The sequence below is a fragment of the Prorops nasuta genome, unplaced genomic scaffold, assembly GCF_024137725.1.
Source record: "Prorops nasuta isolate Cenicafe-Biocafe unplaced genomic scaffold, Cenicafe_Pnas_1.2 PNAS00003, whole genome shotgun sequence".
Classification (NCBI taxonomy): domain Eukaryota; kingdom Metazoa; phylum Arthropoda; class Insecta; order Hymenoptera; family Bethylidae; genus Prorops; species Prorops nasuta.
Window position 1 is genome coordinate 2,526,267 of NW_027116800.1, and position 13,682 is coordinate 2,539,948.

At 41.5% G+C, this 13,682-nt stretch overlaps 1 protein-coding gene across 2 annotated transcripts in view; it reads right to left on the reverse strand.

Annotated features, from left to right (window-relative positions):
- The window catches only part of LOC136783894 (homeobox protein caupolican-like), a 46,333-nt gene that overhangs the window by 24,486 nt on the left and 8,165 nt on the right, over positions 1 to 13,682 (reverse strand). For both annotated transcript variants that reach the window (XM_066744252.1, XM_066744243.1), the window contains exons 2-3: positions 12,685 to 13,083; positions 1,691 to 1,824 (exon numbers count right to left, since the gene is read on the reverse strand). In XM_066744252.1, the coding sequence (XP_066600349.1) occupies positions 1,691 to 1,824; positions 12,685 to 13,083 (533 nt within the window). The remainder of the gene's footprint in view (positions 1 to 1,690; positions 1,825 to 12,684; positions 13,084 to 13,682) is intronic.

Genomic DNA, 13,682 nt, shown 5'->3' on the forward strand with positions numbered 1-13,682 from the left:
CACGAAGTTTTTATTTTGTCCTTGTAGTCTCCACGTGCAGCACCGTAATTTGTACTATTTTTTAACAGTAAAATTTACAAGAAATTTCTATTGTGTAGGTATATAATAAGATCCGAATCGGTATTAAGGGGTGAGAAGAGGGGAGAAAAAAGGGCAAAGGAAAGGAGAGGAGGGAGCTTACCACGTGCTTCCAATTAAGACATACAATAAAGTATTCTTTGACGCGTTATTTCGTCAACGGCACGCGACACATATGTGTGTGTGCGTATACATATTTCGAAAATAAAGCACGCATGTTTCGAATTGAGGAAGATGGCGGCCAGGCTGAGCAAAAGATCTGGTTACGATTGTATCTTCCGTTGAAAGAGCTGTACGGATCCAGCAATTCGATCCCGGAAGAGTCGTCAAAAATAAGTCGAGTTAGTCAGAGTCCTGTGATTTTCTGCACGTTTAATCATTTTAATAATAAGTCCAATGCTAATGGTTTTGCTTCCGGAGGGGTAAGGAAATTAGTCGGGTAAATGAAATCTTGGCCAAAGTACACGGAAGTTTCGCTAACAAGATATAGCAATCCCGTCATCGATAATCCCACTTGGAGAGAAGCGAGATGAACTGCGAGGGTCCTTGTGTTGACAGCACCCTCGTAACTCTCCGTCCCCGGCAGAAAGTCCCCGACAGAAAGGACAAGCCACTTTCTATTTCTCTCGCTCCTTTACGCTTCTCTTTCTCCTTCGTATACCATCGTTCTTTCATCACCCTCTCTTTCTCTCTCCTTCACACGACACTCGAGATTTTTTTCTACGGATTAAGACCAGAGGACCTTGGCAACGCGTCGTGCTTATGCAAGCACCTTCGCTCTGTCTCAAAAATTGTCACGCCTTGTATTCATAGCGTGCCCTCAGCTGTGGTTTTTCCCTCGTTACAACCTTCTCTGCTTGTCCACGGAATCTATTTTCACCCCAAATATATGAAATAATCATCCATCAACTACATGTATACCTATGCATACAGCATATATATATATTTTTCAAACGCGACGTTATATCGTCTCCCACACTTTGCCATTCCATTTGCTTTTTCTATTACAGACAATAGCAAAGTTTTCCAGCTCGAGAGAACCGTGCTAAGGGTAAACTTTGATCGGAAAGTTTTGCCCTCTTATGTATATACATATATATGGGTATATAAGGTAAGAAAAGCAGGAAGAAGGTTAGAGTATTTAAGGTTTAGAGTTTAGAGAGGCGTGTGAGAGCGCTGTAAAGTGCGAAAGCAAACAGGGAGATGTTTTTGCATGATTCTTCGCGGAGTATGGATCCGGGTAATCATCTTGTCGATTTAACCGACGCAATTTCGCAGGGCGTACGACGCGAGTAACGGCCTGCTTCTCGCGCGCTGCAGAGCCTCCAGAAGATATTACGGATTCGCGATAACGATAACCGTTCGCGTGGAAAACGTTCCTGCAAGTGTGTAGCCAGTGCGAGATCGTGACTCTCGTTTTAATGGCAGCGAGCACAAGTCAGGGTATCCGGCAAGTACCGAGGATGTTAGGGTATATATATATATATGTATATATATAGCGAAGGTAACTATAATGGCGCCGCGCGTTGGTGGTGGTAGTGGTGTGTGGCATAGGTGGTGGTGGTTTAATCTAATGGAGCCGAGAGACCATGAAACCTGGTGATAAACTTACCCGTAGGCGGCCAGAGTTGGGTCGTAGGGGTAGTAACCCGTAGCGGCAGGTTGAAGGGCGGCCGTACCCCATGCAGTCCCCATGTCCGCCGTCATCCCCATCCCCGTCGCGTCCTTCAGCCCGTACGGATTTCCCTGCAAGAGCATTGTAGCATTGATTTTCCTTTTTACCTTCTGGCGTCGGAGCAGACTCTCTTTCTACTGCAGACTTTGTTTCACCTATACTCCCATCCGCCAACGAATTGCTTTGTTATACGCACTCAAACTGTATTATACTCTGTATATTTGTGTATATATAGCGCATACATGTCCCATCGACCAGTAATCCTCTCTTTTCACCTCTACGTGCCCTCAAACGGACAATATCCTTTATTTATAAAGCAATTCGTTTAACGAACAACAAGTACAAACTTTTCGAGAGCTATATACGGATGCACACGAAATATATTTTTTGTGACTTTTTTATAAATATATAACGATCTTAGGCTGTAATTCTCTCTCTCTTAATTCTTTTTTTATAATTAGAAGACTACTAGCAAACGTGATGTATATCTCACATTTTTATTATCTGCATTTATGGTAATGTCTGGTTGATTTAAGCAGAGTACATGTATCAGTGATCTTAGTTAGGCCGAGTGTGCACTCAACATACGTGTATAAATGTCAAAGGGACTGTGTTTATGCGATGTTTGCATGCGCATATTTAATTGGAAGATTTACTACAATTTAAATCGAGCCTTACAAGCAATATAAGAGTAGAAATTTGAACTTTTGACGCATTGGTCTGCTCGTACCAGCCTTATTTGATACACCGCGCGGAAAAAGTTTTAGCTCCGAGCTGATTTTAAAATGCCTAACATAATCGTATACCATATAACTTGGCACAGAATTCATGATCTATAACTCGTGCTGCATTTACACTCGTGTTGCTGCCAGCTTAAACTTATATTTATGCATTTTGAGCGCACGCCTAAAGATAATAATAAAATATGCCCACACATCTATAGATATAACAATATATTTATTATATTAAAATCTCTCCTCGACCCGTAATATCTACTTATATATATATATTTACTTTAGTTTGATCGCTGTGCTTGAAAACTCTAACCTCCCTTTGTGCCAGTGTGGCATCGGTCAAAACAGCCCGAGTGAAACATAGATCCGTCAATTCGACCATTTGCCAATCCATCATTGTGTCAATATGAATAATCGTTGCATATTATATTGACAAGTTCTATTGTAATGAAACGCTTCGCGATAAAAAATTGCATCGAAAGATAAATAGAATGACAACTAGTTAAAATGCAGTTTTTCCTGTCATGTAAAAAGCTGAGATAAATCGGCTGTCCGACGAAAGAATAAAAAACCAATAAATAACAGAGAAGGGGTATGAAAGTTTGATTAATCTATAATTAGCAGGAATCGTGCCTGATTTTTGTCACCGAAACGAATATGCGGAGAATCCAGTGATATTCCGGAGTAAATCAAGAATGACAGGTTAGATTGCATAGAGCGTTTTGAGTCGATTCATCGCTTTATTCAGTAGCGACGAGTCGAAGCCTCTTGTATCTCGAGAGATCGAATGTTGGGAGAAAGAGGAAAACGGAGAGTGAGCAGAAGGGTGAGAGGTGCAGGAAGAGGAAGAAGGGATTTGAAAGCTTTAAGTAGCTAATGGTGACGGTATATGGGGATATTATTAGAGTTGCAGGAAGACTGGCGCCAGAAAGCTTCGTATTACACCTTGGGTGGACCTAAATTTTTAATTCCTGCACGCCATCCTACCGGATCTTTTCTCATTTTCGAGCGACCGCGGCCTTCCTCGACCTCCCTCGGCGACCTGACCCTCTCCAACCCAACGAATCTGCCCCTGCGGGAGCTAGCTTTAATGGCCTACCGCGGGTGGTCCTCTGACCCCGACGCCTTGGACTATTGTTACGACTCCACGCACTACGCTCAGCAGCCGATTATAATGAGCCACCGTGCATTAAAAGCCAATATACAGGGTGTCATTTAAATAATTATCAACTTGGAAATCATGTGGAGATACGAGATCATGCTGAGTAAAAAAATACTGCACCACTTAGCAGCCTGGACAATAAAATTCTTTCGGAGATATATTGGAATTGGAAAATATTCTCCTCCGTCTTGTAGCAAAGATTCTCCGTGTCCTTATAGAAGCGAGTCTTTTCGTTGGGTCATGCAGATACATTCTCATTGTCCAAGTCCACTCTTTATATCGCATTGGAGAAAGTGAGCAGCAATTATTATTTTCTTAGATTGTAGAGCGTATAAAAATAATGAGGCAATTTGGTGTACAGTTATGAGAAGGAATGGGAGAGGGGAGTAATAGGCCTTAATACGGTTAGACTAACCGTACCGGAGTCGAGATTCGATCTATCATCGGTGATATTGATGAAGCATGAGTTTGCAAAAGTATCGATTCAATTATTTATCGAGAGCTGCTCGCTTTTTGGTGGAATCAAATTTTATCAAAGGAGAGCGACAGGTATTTGAGTGAAGTTTTAATTATTTGTTTCTTTGGTTAATCCGTTTGTTAGTAATCAGTATCAGCGAATCGCGTGTATACACACGGGGGTCGAGGAAAGGGAAGCCTCGATGAAGCTAGAATTGGACGGTGTACAGCAGGGGTGTCTTCTCGGGCTATAACTCTGTCGAGTGCAGGAATAAGCCCCTGTCCCATTCGGTCCCACCTCCTCCCCACTCGTACGTTATTTCATTCGGCTGCCGATTAAAAACAACGATATCGGGTACGATTATGACGCAGAGCGTGCATGCTCATTTTTATCACACGATCGAGACTGCTGAGCGGGCCTCGTATTCCAAATAGCACGAACTCTTCCCCTCCCAACACAAAACTTTTATACCACCAACCGCCTCTATATCGATTCAATTAATTTCCTCCAAATTATCACGATCAACCCTAACACTCTTCAACTAATGAAAATAAGCTGATCGTGTCGCGTGCCATATCCTCTGGGTAGATAAATCTGCAGCGAAGGTCAAGAAATGTTTTCTTCTCGTTCAGATAATTGTTATATAAAAAAAAAAAAAGATTGACGACTGCGTAATAGAGATGAAACAAAAGTTGCAATGTAGTGATATTTGGTTAGATAAGAGAGACGAGAAGGAATCTTTCGAGGTAGTTGATGTAGAGCAAACCCTAAGAATGAGCATTCAGGTAATGCGAAGGGTTTTAAGCGCGGGTTGAAACAATAATTTAATTAAGCAGGCCAAAGGGTGCGGCTGAGTATCGACAAGGCGATGATGAAGCCGTAGGGAGTGTCCGGATAGGTTCCAAGCTATTCAAGTCTGTGCTCAGTACTCGAGAAGATGTCGCTCGACTAGCGAGAAACTGTACAGAGAGCCTATATAAGAGGGAAATGGAAGGAGAGAGAGAGAGAGAGAGAGAGAGAGAGAATACCGTGCCACGAGCATTACCTTTTTTATTCAGAGCGAGTTGTGTTCTTATTTTTCTGTAAGCAGAGACCACCGTGCTTGGCGTAAAAGACCTTCCCCTCCTCCCCACCCCCCGAAGCAACCCAGTGGCCTTTTTGCAGCCCTTTACACTCGCACCACCCACTTCATTCAATGCTAATCCGATTCTTATTATATTATAATGCTCGTCGAAACGACGTTCCCTTCCGAATCGTCAGAACGCGCTTCCCTCTTAACGATCAGACCTCGTGATATACGTATCCTGTAAACGTGTGTGTATACCTGCACGCGTGTGTGGAGGCCGCGCGATGAAAGGTCGAATTAACGAAATTCGAGCCGACGACAAGTGGACGACGACGGTGAACGTTACCGTTATGAAAATATATCAAATATACGATACCCCCATCGATGTATGTTATACTTTTATATAAAGCAAAGACAAATGTCTCCTGTTCTTTCTTTCGATTCTTCAGAGAGATTCCTCTTGCAATTATACCACATTAATTTAAAATAAACAATTCTTTTAGAAAACTTCTTGCGATCATCTATAATGCTCGCTCAATTAATCTGCTGGTGGATCAGACGATATCGAAAGCTTAACGATTGTTGAGAAGGGTGAGTTGGCACGAGGCTCGAGGTCCTGGGATGTACTCGAAGAAAACGATCGCGTATCGAGGGATGGGGGCAGAGAGGACTGAGGGGCACTCGTCAAAATGCTCAAAATTCCCGAGACCGGACGCTTATGACATTCCGAGCTTGGTTGTCGTACCGCGGCCAGTAATCGTCGCGTGCACGAAATTGCACGGCACTGAAATTCCAGGAAGGATTGACCGGGGCCGCGAGGCGTTCGCTGCAATTTATAGCGATAAGGTGCTAAACTATGACGTTCGACGCATCCCTCCAGGACAAATGGCATTCCGCGGGACTCTAAAGTCTCTAAACTAATAGCGAACGCGCGATCTGCTTATAATACCCCGGTCCTACACTTTTCGTGCCCTCGCGTGACCCAGCTTCATCAATCTCTCTATTTTTTCTCTCTTCCTCCCCTTATACGTACCTGCCAACACCACCCACCCCGCATGCTCGCGCCACCTCTAATAACACACTCGGCAAAAACCGACGCCGTATATCAATAGATTAATACCGATTTCTACATCGTCGCTATTATTCTCGCTGACAATCGGAAACTGAAACCTTCTTTCAGATATAGCTACGTAATCGTGTTTTATATATAGTATTCAAGACAATTATTATAACGAATCCGTCGAGCGATAATTAAGTGACGCGTAATGGATGACGAGAAGATCGAAGCCTTGGTGGTATAAAGTTTCGGATTAACGGTGTTAGGTGTGTTTACGAAGGAGTCAGCGAAGGTTATACACGTGTGCGAAAGCTGGTATCACATGCCGGTTGCACTTAACTGCCAATTAAAAAATTGCGCGTAACATACTACGATTAAGGAGACCACGCGTGTATGTTGCACTTATCAATGAACCGTAAAGTGTAATGTTTTATGATTGTACATTGTACAAAGAAAGGTCCGCGGAAGACTTTCGTTGTCTCGCATTAACACTCGCTTTCTTACAGTTTTTCTTAACCCCCCTCCCTCCCCCTAGGTGAAGTCATAAATTTCTATAATTAAAAAGCAAAAAATCAACGACCGAGCAATCGTGTGTAACCCAACAGTGAAAATAGAAGGTTTCGGAGAAAACTGTGGTATGCTTGCTATATTTAAACGTATATAAATTTAGTGCTAATGCTATAATTTATGGATGGCGACCGTGATGGGAAGGATTATACGATTTTTCTGAAAAAGATTTGTATGCTGGCGGACATTCGCGGGGGTGTATAGAGAAGCATTATCAGACGACCGAGGAAAAGTCTTACATGTCACGGTAGTTTCTCGCGAACTCTGGATTCCGTTAGAGCTACACGTCGCTTTCAAATAAGACAAATCCCCACGGTTGACGAGCAGAACGTACCACCTCCCAACCTCTATTTCCCAGCCATCCTATCTCAAGCGATGCGTTTTGTAGCTCCTCGTCGTGTATTGATTCTATAAACTCGTTCGCCTTTCTTCCCGGAGGCGAAAGGACGTCTTTCGGCTCCTTTTACTACCTTTTATATCCAACTCTCTATCTCTCTCCCTCTCTCTCTCTCTCTCTCTCGTACTCGTTCGCTCGCTCTTTCGTGTTTACTCCTTATAGCTACCAAGTATCTTACATAGAGAAGCTGTTTCGAAGAGACCGAATTAACTGATACGATTCTTTGCAAACATCTAGAAATATAGTACTGCAGTCGCAAAAACCAAAGACAAGCGTGGTGATTATATAGGTTTTCTACTTTTTTCTTTTTCTTTTTTTTTTTTGCTTTAATTATACAGTGTTCGATCAAAATCCCATCCTGTGTACCACGTCACACGCTTGACTTTCGATTCGTTGATTAATCTCTGACAAGAAAGTTAATTATGTATAGCATCAGGAATACCAAGTTGAAAGGTATACGTTTGCCGTGGTTTTAAAGCCGAGTGTCACTCGGAGTTTTCCTGCGAAGGAAATGAACGTTAGGTTGGAGAAGAAGCTAAAGTTAAAGTTGCTTCGGCGCGCGGGAAACCTGTCTCGATGGATTCCTGGCATCGCGCTTGCTCGTGCTGAAATCTCGTTCGATCAAAGCTGCTATAGCGGAACATTAAAGCATTTTTTTGCACTTGCATATTAGATCTACATTCCTGCGGCGGCTCGCGGCACGGTGATAAAATTCCGATAATTTAATTTGTCCGAGCAGCATATTAGCCACGCTCCTGATTTCTTAATACAGTTCGTACGACAGTTTATTTGCCCGGTTGTGAAAAGAAATTAATTGCTATTTACGTATATCCATAGGTATACTACAGTAAAAAATATATATATATATATTTTAGTATAGAGAATATCGCTGTCCGAGGAATCCCGTTTATTGAATCATATTGCGAAAATGATGGTGGCATAACTTTAGATAAGCTGTTTTTTATGAGCAATGAAAGGTGAGATTTTTGTACAGCGTAGGAGAGACAAGGCAAATAAACATAAGATGGGATCGAACTTCCCTGAGATCAAAAATCACGAAATCTATCTTAATTTACGCCTGTACGAAGGCTGAGATAAGACAAGCCTCGACTATCGGCTCTTATCTTCGACTAACTTACAGTGATTGCGCGGTAACATCAAAAAGCTGTTGCTCTATATGCGCGCGTGTACCTGTGTGCAGTATGCGCGCGGACAAACGCGCAAATGGTATCTCAGTGTGACTGATTAAATCGAAGACGACGTGACGCAAAGTCTACTTGTGTTTTATGAGATATATAAATATATATATATATATATATATATATATATATACACACACACGGTATGAATTATATAATGCACAATAATTTAATTCAAATTTCTTAATAAATTTATAAGAAGAATTTCAAATATCAACATTTTTATTGCAATATTTTTGAATTATTAGCTTTTTACTTGAGCCCACGATACTGGTTCACTGATAAAGCAAGAAAGACAGCATGAGAAGGCGAGAAGAACAAGCACTGTATTCCCTTCGTTTTTGCACTTATATTGACGACGCAGTTTTACAGGCTGAACTATATAAAAATTTAAACAATTTAAAGATTGTTACATGGTTGAACTTTTCTGTATTAGACTCTTTTGCTTGTAATTCTATAAATGAATTTTTAGTTGAATTAATTTCTACGATATATAATTTACACCGTGTATATACGTGCAATTGCAAAAAGTTCGTTGCTAGGAAATAAAAAGACTTGTTAACAGCAATCAATAGTTCTCGATCGGTTACAATCTTGTTCGACAGGCGTACAAATCTCGTAAGTGAAAAAAAGAGCTTGTATGATACAAGTAGGTATATATAGCTGCATAAAAATGGTCGAGTTATGAAAACTTATCGAGGGACTTTGATTGGTTCTCATAGTCCAAAGCGACACAGATAAACCTACTCCGAGAACATTGGTGTAAACCAGAATATACGTTACTCCAATTATTTTCTTTCATTTATCTAGCAATCGCTGCGCTCTCTTATCGTATTCTATTACATTAAACAGCTTACGTGTGACATAGCCATACTGCTGTCATGTAGCTCGTAAAGTTAAATGCGCGATATAATTTACACGCTTCATTATGAGAAATTGGAACGTACCGAAATATCACGCTTGTATATAAACTTTCACCGCGCTCATCCGAGAAGAGAATCCAAGAGAATTCCCAATTAATTAAGAATGTTACCGAATCGAATTAAAAGTGCTTTTGAACGAAAAGGCTGGTGGTTCGGGGCGAACCCTTCTCGATTATTCCTTTTCCCATTGGCGATCTTGGATTTAATCACGGATCGGTGTCTTTAATAGCGTACGAGATTAATTAATCAAATGCTTCGACCAAAAGCGACTAATTAGTATAATTACGGCGATGAATTCGAATTTAATTGGCTCGACTTCCTCTCTTCTCAGCACAGAGCCTTCTCACAAACCTCTATAATAATTCGCACGCGTTTATTTCTCAGCTGACGTATCCCGCGGGATAAGACTATTATATAGGTGAGGCGCACGCAAAACAAGTTAATGTCCTATAAATTCTAATGGGGACGGAAAGTCCGACAAATGCCACTCGCATTATTGCATAACCAGATATAGATATCCTTGCGTAACTTTCATATAATGCTAACATTATTACGATTATCTTGGCAATTATGAACACGCTAATTTGATGAAATATATATATATATATATATATATATATATATACGAATATTAATCTAGAATGCGAGTATGTTTGATCAAGAAATTATTTCAATGATATAGTAAACGATATAATTATATGTATTAGACGAAGAAGCTAGCTTCGACTGATTTAACTAGTTCTCCTTAAACATTAAATTCCATTACCATTCTGACACTAGTTTTAGCATTATTGATTATTTTTATTTGAACTCTGATGTGTGTTAACTAGGTAATACATATCAGCATAACGAAGGTACGTACTCGTTTGTACACATACTTATCGTACACTTCAGCAAGTTTTTGCCAAAGAAACCAACGCAATTAGTCTGTTGACATCTATTAACAGCGATAATTGCTGAAGCAACTTAAATCAGGATTCCATCAAGGATAATAAAGAAATAGCAACGATGTCATAATTAATAAGTTATGCAGAAAATTTGTTAAACAAATTGTGCCTTTATAAGTTTATACATCGCGTTCTTCTTACGATGTAATATCATTTATATCGCACGCATTAAAAGCAGTAGAGTTATTATTAAAGTAGTCCAACGCGATTAATCAATCGCACAAACAGATAAACGTCCGGTCTGCTGGCAAGGCAGTACAATGACTCTGTAAAGAATTAATAAGGGAGGCAGGACAGAGTAAGGATTTTCCTTTTTTTCGTATAATAATCTCTACATATAAATTTTAATTGGCGATATTGCATTGATCGAAAGAAGCAAGCATCAGAGTTCGCTGTACTCGGAGATGAAACAGTATAAAACTATATGTATATATGGGAGAGTCCATAGGTGAATTGAATCGTTGCAGGATAATGAAAGATAGTTGGATTCGATTTGGCCAATTTGTATACGGTGATGAAGCTAGGCGGTTGGACGGTTATAATTACAGCGAGAGTATAGGACCGCTTTCTATAACGAGGCTCGGTAGATTTTTTCTTCGCGGCACAGCGTATACATATATACATTAATATAGCGCGCCTACGTTAAAAGCAATGGTGCACCGCCTACCAATTTTGCCGCGGAGCTCACGCGATCGTTCGATATAATTTCAATGTCTGCAGTAACTTAATTACCTCGTGGCGCACTTTCGTCGAGTTGCACGCAAGCGACCGGGCAGGAATCGCGTTCGAGTTGGCCGTTGTTGCCGGCGCGGCGTGGCGCGCCGCGAGAATCGCTCCGGCACCGACTCACCGACCGACCGACACACCATCGGCTAGCGCGCCGCACCACCGCACGTTGCATCTGCCTCATTCGAGAGCTCCCGCCAATTATCCGGGACACAATTCTACGTACAGGGATTGTTATTAGATCATTAACTTGATCCACGTCTCTCACATTTTGTATGATTGCTACCTGCCGCCCCGGAGACCTGCACGAGACGAGAGAGGAGCGTTTCAGGCGTTACGCCTCGCAGCGTGATAAACTGCACACGTGGAAAACATACATGAACAGCGTCGATTTGTCGTGACTGCATGAATTGCAGCTGCCTTTACAATGTTCGATGTCACTTTGGTAACGGAGATTATAATCACGGAAGAGCTACTCTTCCATGGCGTGACCAGCAATTTTATGCCCAAAGATTTTTCTTCTCCGGGATGCATCGACATGCAAATTTCGTCTCTCTTCAACGTACTGGCTCTGATAAAGAGGGGAAGTATTTCCTAAGATTCGTGAAATAGGAATTGTGATTGTTTTATTGGAGGTGAAAGCTTATATATTACTGCATGCGGTAGGACATTTTTATTTTTCAAGATGCATCCACAACCGTGTGTATATTCCATCTCGGTACTTTGCAGTGTCAAAACGAAGAAATATTACCAAAGATTTTTAAAACTTTTCTGGCTACCAGATGGAAATGACGTATATTCCTGGCTAACAAGAAGAATCTTTTCAAGTTTCATATATATTATAAATAAAACAAAAAATGAGTTGTTTTTGAACTCTTGTAACATCAGAAAATATATCTTTCGAATTCTTAAAATGTTCCTACAGAGCTCGGAAGAGAATCCTTCTTTTGTTTCACGAAAAAAGCTGCACAACCGTTTTAAACATCAATAACTATATTTGATCTTTTTCCCCAAGTAGCAGATTTAATTAAAGAAGAAGCACTCGAAAAGATTTCCAGAACTCTTGCGATCGCTCGTGAAAAGTTGAATACAATATATATATATATATATATATATATATATATACTTATATACATAATACATAAGTAAACATAATAGAAGTGGAGAGAAGCGTGAATAATTCGAGGCAGCCGGTGCACCTTTAGGAATTAACGAGAGACGAATGGAGAGACGCGCGAGCCCGTTGATATCGGAGGACCGAGACCGAGCACCATCGCCGGGATTCCAGGCTAATTCGCGGCAAGACCACGTGCTAATCCGTCTTAACTAAGCACGTCGGAGTAATAATCGCTCGGCACGCCTAGCTAAACGCCGAGCATTCATCCGTGTGCCGGTGTCCCAGAACGCTCTATTTTATCCTACGAGTCTCAGCTGTCGCCTTATATATATATATATATATATACATACATACATGTATACACTATGCAGCCTAATTTCGAAATCTCGCCAATCGCCAGAGCAAAGCGAACGCTGCTATTATAAGACCGGTGGAAAAATGAATGGGACATCATGAATCCTGCGCAAGTTATTTACATATATATATATATATATATATATATATATATATATATACTTGAAAGTGTGTAAGAATATAGAATAATACTACGGTGAATCGGCGGAAGTAAGAAAGACTTACCAGTGGCGAGTAGAAGGCGGAACTGTCCATACCGATGCTAGGATAAGGTGCCTGGTCGGTGGTAGAGGGTGTTGGCGTGGGGTACGAGGAATAGGAGGTTGCCGTAGGCGCGAGTCTCGGGTAGGCACCAAGCGCCAGTCTCGCAGCGCTGTCGTACTGACAACTGCAGACCGTCTGACCAGTGACGGGGTCCGTCATCATGGGCCTACCGTTCTCGCAGCAGCCGGGGCCCGCGGCTCCCGCTACCGGTGTACTCGCACCCCCTGACGCTCCCGTCACTCCAGCCCCCGTCGTCGTCGTCGCCGTCGACGACGGAGACAGGGCACCAGGACTCAGAGCTCCCCCCGACGACATCGCCGGCGACGTCGCCGTTGTTGGCTGCCCGCCGCTCACCAATAGCTAAAATCAAACAAACTTCCGTTAAATAACGCAATTCCAATTACCACTATGTCATAGGCAAGTGCAACCTCTACAACACCCTACTCTCTTCTCACCTATATAACTATGTGGACACGCTAAATATATTTCGTCTCTCTCTTAATTATCACCAATCGTAAAAAACAACGCGTATATATATATAAATATACAAGTGTAAAAGTAGATTATTCCTAACGAAGCAACGATTAACTTGCGTCAGCTTACTTTGACAAGTGATATAGCATGCATTCTTGTATACGCATAGCAAAACAAGGCTATATCAGTTTGCTGGACAAGTATCTGACAATCCCGCGACATTCAAATTGATCCAGCGTTAGTAATCAATAAAGAGCTGCATAAGCAAGGTAAAAACAAGGTAAATGAGCCGATTACCAAGGTTAGGTTTCAACTGCGGAAGTATAATAAGTGGATCTCGTTTATTATTATTAGTTAATTGCTTTTTTTTCTTTCGCGAAGTTTGGTGGAGAGCGTTGTTTAGGTGGCACGGAGTCTCGTGAATAATTGGGGAATTATTCCGGCGCGATTAATAGGGCCGTAAGCCGAATATAAACACGATGGCG